Genomic DNA, 6,322 nt, shown 5'->3' with positions numbered 1-6,322 from the left:
ACTCATCCCTCCACATCAAACCCAAACACACGGTAAACTCATCCCTCCACATCAAACCCAAACACACGGTAAACTCATCCCTCCACATCAAACCCAAGCACACGGTAAACTCAACCTTCCACATCAAACCCCATCAAACGGTAAACTCATCCCTCCACATCAAACCCAAGCACACGGTAAACTCAACCTTCCACATCAAACCCCACCAAACGGTAAACTCATCCCTTCACATCAAACCCAAGCACACGGTAAACTCAACCCTCCACATCAAACCCAAACACACGGTAAACTCAACCCTCCACATTAAACTCAAATCAAACCCAACTCATATAAAAGTTGTTTAATTAAGTATAAGGAGTGATATCCGAATATGTTTTCTTCTCTTCCTCTCCCTCTCACTGTGCGTGTGTGTGCGTGCGTGCGTGCGTGCGCGTGCGTGTGTGCGCGTGTGTGCGCGTGTGTGTGCGTGCGCGCGTGCGTGCGCGTGCGTGTGCGTGCGTGCGTGTGTGCGTGCGCGTGTGCGTGCGTGTGTGTGTGCGCGTGTGTGCGTGTGTGTGCGTGCGTGCGTGTGCGTGCGTGCGTGTGCGTGCGTGTGTGCGTGCGTGCGTGCGTGTGCGTGCGTGTGCGTGCGTGCGTGCGTGCGTGCGTGCGTGTGTGTGTGTGCGTGCGTGCGACCCCCAGGGCATGGAGAACACAGCTCCCATCAGCGCATCTCAGTACGTGTGTGCCCCAGACAGTGAGCACCCCCTGCTGGATGCTCCAGCCCAGCTGCTGCTGGAGAGGTTTCTGCAGAGCTGCAGTCCGCACCTGTTTCCCCAGGCCCTCCACAACAGCACCAACCCCGTGCTGGCCATCGACAGCTACCTGGACCTCGGCCCAAAGGTCAGTCGCATGCTAAACTCACACCTCGACATCAAACCCAAACTACCTCAAACTCAGCATCACAGTACAGTTTAAAAAAAGTCATGTGTTTATTAGACGGCGTAATCAGTACGGTGAGTGGAAGGACAGCATGATGTCAGGGACAAAAGTCAAACTCACTTTATTGTCATTCAGACTAAACAATAAGTAGTGCACTGCTGAACGAGGTTGTTTCTCCAAACTCTGATGTGCAGCTATACACTATACATTAAGGTAAGTGCACGAGACAAGACACAGTATAAATACACAAGAAATATATAAAATATCTATATATAGTACAAGTATATACATATATTGCACATAAGAATAAAATATTGCACGTTGTATATAGAAACTATTGACATTGTTACAGTGATTATTGCACAGTGTAACCAGTATTGTAACTTTGCACTGGAAAATGTTGATAAGGTGCTCACAGAGAGAACATTAAAATTATTGCACAAAGTAGCTACATATGAAGATGAAGTGTGGGTTATAAATAGCATTCATAATAGTTCTATGTTTCTAGGTATAAAATAAAATAAATGAGGTGTGTATTGTTAAAGGGAGTTGAGTAGTCTAATGGCCTGTGGGAAGAAGCTCTTGCTGAGTCTGGCAGTCTTGTACGCATGCGGTAGGGCAGAAGGCTGAAAGTCCATGGTCAGGATGGGTGGGATCCCTGACCATCTTGGAGGCTGTGCTGAGGCAGCGTGACAGGTATAGACCGTGTATGGATGGAAGTGAGGTTCTGATGACTTTCTCTGCTGTCCTCACCACTCTCTGGAGAGATTTCTGGCCTGAGGCGGTGCAGCTGCCATATCAGAGCAGGAGGCTGCTGGTCAGAACGCTCTCTATGGTGCCTCTCTAGAACATGGTGAGGATAGGAGATGGAAGATTTGTTCTCCTCATCCTTCGCAGGAAGTGAAGGTGCTGCTGTGCCTTTTTGATGAGCGAAGTGGTGTGTGTAGTCCATGTCAGACCATCTGTAATGTGCACCTCTAGAAACCTGACGCTTCTCACTAACTACGGCAGTACCATGGATTGTGAGTGGAGTATGTACCATGTGCTTCCTCCTGAAGTCGACAGTGATTTTCCTTTGTCTTGTTGACATTCAGTGACAGGCTGACACCAGACGACGAGGTGAAGCGCTGCTGATGTGGCATCATCAGTGGAGCGGTTACGGCCGTATGCGAACTGGAGCCGGTCAAGCGTTGCAGGAAGTCTTGACATTATGTGGTCTTTCACCAGTCTTTCAAAGCACTTCATCATGATGAGAGCGAGCGCTACGGGGCGGTAGTCGTTGAGCGGTAATGCTGGCGACTTCTTTGGCAGTGACAATAGTAGTGGCCTTGAAGCACTGAGGAACAAAGGCTTGGCTCAGGGAGGTGTTATAGATGTCTGTGAGGACGTACGCCAGTCGGTCAGCACACTCCCTGAACACATACCCTGGTATGTTGTCAGGACCTGCAGCTTTCCTAGGGTTGACCCTGCGTAGGGTCCTCCAGACGTCAGCTGAGTCAAGACCGAGTACTTCATCATCCTTGCTGAGGGGTGTTTTTGTTATTGTGGTAGTGTTTGCCTCCTCAAACCAGCTGAAGCAGGTGTTGAGTATGTTGAGGAAGTCAGTGTCGTCATCGCTGGGTACTGGGCGTGGTTTGTAGTCCGTGATCAGTTGGAGGCCTTGCTACAAGCGCCTGGGGTCTTTTGAGTCAGTGAAGTGACTTTACACAGTGAGGTCAGGGACAGTTTTAGCTTTTAGATGTGGAGTCGGTTTAACCATGGAAATGTGAAATCTTCCAGACCAGGTACTGCAGTGCTTCTCAGAGCTGCTGTTTATCCATAATCAATGAATGAATTGATTAACCATCCCCTGCCCAACAAATATTAACTGTGTGTGTGTGTGTGTGTGTGTGTGTGTGTGTGTGTGTGTGTGTGTGTGTGTGTGTGTGTGTGTGTGTGTGTGTGTGTGTGTGTGTGTGTGTGTGTGTGTGTGTTCAGGTGTCTGTGTGTTATGTTAGCTCCAGACCACACTCTGTGAATCTGGACTATAATGGTGTGGAGTTTAGTGGTCTGCTGCTGTACCTGTGTGACTCCTTCGTTGTTGCTGGTCTCCTGAAGAGATTCCGCTTCCTGAAAGGTGAGACTCTTTCCTTTTTCTAGACACCAAAAGGTTTTGACTGATGTTTTTCATTCCTTCATCCTGTCTGCACTTTTGTGTGTGTGTGTGTGTGTGTGTGTGTGTACGCTTATGTGTGTGACAGGTGCCACACTCTGTGTGGTTTCACAGGACCGTAGTTCTCTGCGTCAGACCATCGTGCGCTTGGAGCTGGAGGACCAGTGGCAGTTCCGTCTGCGTGATGAGTTTCAGACGGCAAACTGTAGCGAGGGAAGGCCTCTGTACCTCCTCACGGGACGGCACATCTGACCACACACTCCGCGGCCAGGACAGGACAAGGAATGACGAAGTCTTCACCCTGTCCTTCTTCACCTCTGAACAGCCTCCTGTGAGGAGCTACCTCGCACACTGTTCAAGACCTCGAGAAACTCATCCAGTCCTGCAGCTCACTCCTACACCTGGAAAACATCCTTCATCCTCACTTGGAAAATCCACTGTATCCCGTGGAATTTTTACAACACATTTTGAGAAGATTGAAGATTTGTATTTTGTCATCATCATTTTGGCCACAAATCAAACTTGCACAGACAACTTGCACAGACACAGAGATTCTTTGTAAATGATTGTAAACTGGACTCCTCTGTGGGGTCCTCGGTATGTCTCCCTGTGGACATATACTTGATCTCAGGGCAAAAAAGACTTTCTTACTACTGTTATGATTTTCTCTTCATTTTGTGTATTTGCTTAGCAAGGGTTTGCTAGCCAGACTTAGCCTGTACTCTTAACCCCAAAGAAGCAGGAGTTCCCTGCCACAGGTGTGCACTGTTGTGTTGGACCAAACCGGAAGTGGTCCTCCCCAACCTCGTCAGGCGCAAGACTCGCACATTCTAACCGAACACCATCACTCTCCAAACCAAGGGTTGCGTGCTCACTGATCAAAATCAGTTGTGTATTTCAAAGTCATCAAACTTATCAGTCAGAAGCTGTTGAGGCTATATCGCTGATGTAGTGTTTTACAACCACCGTTTCCATGCCAACATTGCTGTTGTAGTATTTTCCAGCTGTGATCTTTATATTGATTTAGCTGCTTTGCTGAGCTAAATTGCTACAACACTCACTTTGTTGAGTGTGGTATGAACACGTAGTTCAGTAAGTAGTTGACTGTGCATGAGAGACATTTCTGTCATCTTCACTTCACTGGATTCTTTCTTGGGAGAGGAGCTTCAGGCGTTACATTATAGTGGACAGGCCAGGGACCTCCTCACAACGTTCTCAGCTCAGAACGTTCTGTCTGCACATACAGACACTTCCTAATACCAAAATAAATCACCTTACCTTGTGCCTTTCAAAATATGACATCAGACAGCTCCCAAAGAGTCCATCAGACCCATCCTGATATGCGTCTACCATCTGTCTTTAAAAAAACAGACAGACAATAAAGCGCCATTCAGAGATCTTGGGTTCATGTTCTTCAGCCATTTTGGATGAGTCCATGTTCTGACTGCAGTCCTGAGCATTATGGCAGTGTGCATGACACTAATGCTAGAATTAGCCACAGTCTTTATGAGAATTAGCCACTGTCTGATTATTAGAATTAGTCATTGTCTGATTCCACTCGAAGTAAAGCCGTAATCTGGACCTGGAGACTGATGCTTGTCATAGTTACCATGGTTGCCAAGCTTGAGATCAGTAGAGATCAGTTCATTAATAGTTATGCAATCTTTTTTTAATAGCTGGGAATGACCCTCAGTAGAATTGCACACACTGACACAGTGTGGCTGTCTAAATGGAGTTGGTGTACCAGGGAAACTAGAAACCAGAACAGAACAGCCAATGCCCCAACAGTACCAATGACCCAACTGTACCAATGACCCAACTGTACCAATGCCCCAACTGTACCAATCACCCAACTGTACCAATCACCCAACTGTACCAATGACCCAACTGTACCAATGACCCAACAGTACTAATGCCCCAACTGTACCAATGACCCAACTGTACCAATGCCCCAACTGTACCAATGACCCAACTGTACCAATGACCCAACTGTACCAATGACCCAGCAGTGCCAACGCCCCAAGTGTTCCTATGCCGCCGCTGTACCAATGCCCCAACTGTACCAATGCCCCAACATTTGTGTCACATCTAGACAGTGGATGCTTTTGTCAGTGGACTTTTGACGCAAGACAGGTGGAGTGTGATGGATGTGAAAAAGTGTTATTTAGTGTTATGAGGAGCTGGTATTAATATATTAAATCTTTGTCACTTTTGGGGTTGGGGTGTCATTCTTAAGCCACATATATGGATGAAAACTACATTCTCTCTTTGTTTTCCATGAAGGTGTAAAGAGAAGAATCTACCTAGGATAGTTGTTTGCTTCTTAGTGCCACGCTCTGTGGTGTCTTGTTGTTTGGGGTTTTTTATTTAAGACGAAAGAACCGGGTCTCATTTTTGAGGGACTGTTATTTATTTTACAAGCGTCTTGGACTGATGATGGTAATGAGATGTCTATATGGCATGCTTCAAGGATCGTCCTGAGAGTCATCACACAGAACCTTTGCACACATCCGCAGAGACTGAATGTATAGCGTGGCCGTAGCGTGGGGTAGACACGAACGAGGAGTGTGAACTTGCACTGTACCGTCAATAGTCTTTACGTAGCCAACCAGTCTGAACCCGTTGGCCTGTTCTGAGTAAAAGTAATTAAAACCAGTATTGATTTGAATGAAGAACTATGAAATGTCCATTTGAGGACCTTGCCTTGCGACCCCTAGAATGTGTCTCGTTTGTACATAAAAAGATGTGCACATAAATTATGCAATTTGCTTCTCACAATCTTTTCCGAACCCTTGTCTTCTGTGCGTCCATAAGCCCGCAGAGCAGCTGACTGTTCTCAATGTGGAATCATTTGCAGTGGTCTACCTCATGATCGGCTAGGTTGGTGCAGGTTTGTGAAAGTGATTTTATAAAGCATTCTCTTTTTGCTGTTGGATTTCATGAATGTAATAATAAAGTGATATTGATATGTGTTAAACATTTGCATGTGGATCTTTGACTCGGGTGTTTCAGGGCAGCAGACAAACTAGTCACAGTGCAATACCTGATCCAGGACTGGGAAACACCAGTGAAGGTCCACACTAATCCATCAGGTATTGGCAAGGCTGATGCTGAAATATCTGGGGAAAATGGTCAGTTTATTATATATTTGGTCATTTCTTCTGGGAAATGTAGTATTCATATATTTCTACATGTACTGTAAATAGTCTGAAGTTTCCGTTGGCCTTTGAAAAGACTGCACAGTCCATC

General features: G+C 46.4%; 1 protein-coding gene across 5 annotated transcripts in view; it reads left to right on the top strand.

Annotated features, from left to right (window-relative positions):
- The window catches only part of greb1l (GREB1 like retinoic acid receptor coactivator), a 60,850-nt gene extending 54,800 nt beyond the window's left edge, over nucleotides 1–6,050 (top strand). For all 5 annotated transcript variants that reach the window (XM_035519917.2, XM_035519915.2, XM_035519916.2 and 2 more), the window contains 3 exons: nucleotides 682–882; nucleotides 2,899–3,037; nucleotides 3,162–6,050. In XM_035519917.2, the coding sequence (XP_035375810.1) occupies nucleotides 682–882; nucleotides 2,899–3,037; nucleotides 3,162–3,325 (504 nt within the window). In that variant the 3' untranslated portion in view covers nucleotides 3,326–6,050. The remainder of the gene's footprint in view (nucleotides 1–681; nucleotides 883–2,898; nucleotides 3,038–3,161) is intronic.
- Nucleotides 6,051–6,322: the final 272 nt, after the last annotated feature.

The sequence above is a fragment of the Electrophorus electricus genome, chromosome 13 (genome assembly GCF_041902795.1).
Source record: "Electrophorus electricus isolate QZ-2024a chromosome 13, ASM4190279v1, whole genome shotgun sequence".
Lineage (NCBI taxonomy): Eukaryota > Metazoa > Chordata > Actinopteri > Gymnotiformes > Gymnotidae > Electrophorus > Electrophorus electricus.
Note: the sequence above shows the minus strand (reverse complement) of the source record. Positions and strands in the feature narration are given on the sequence as shown.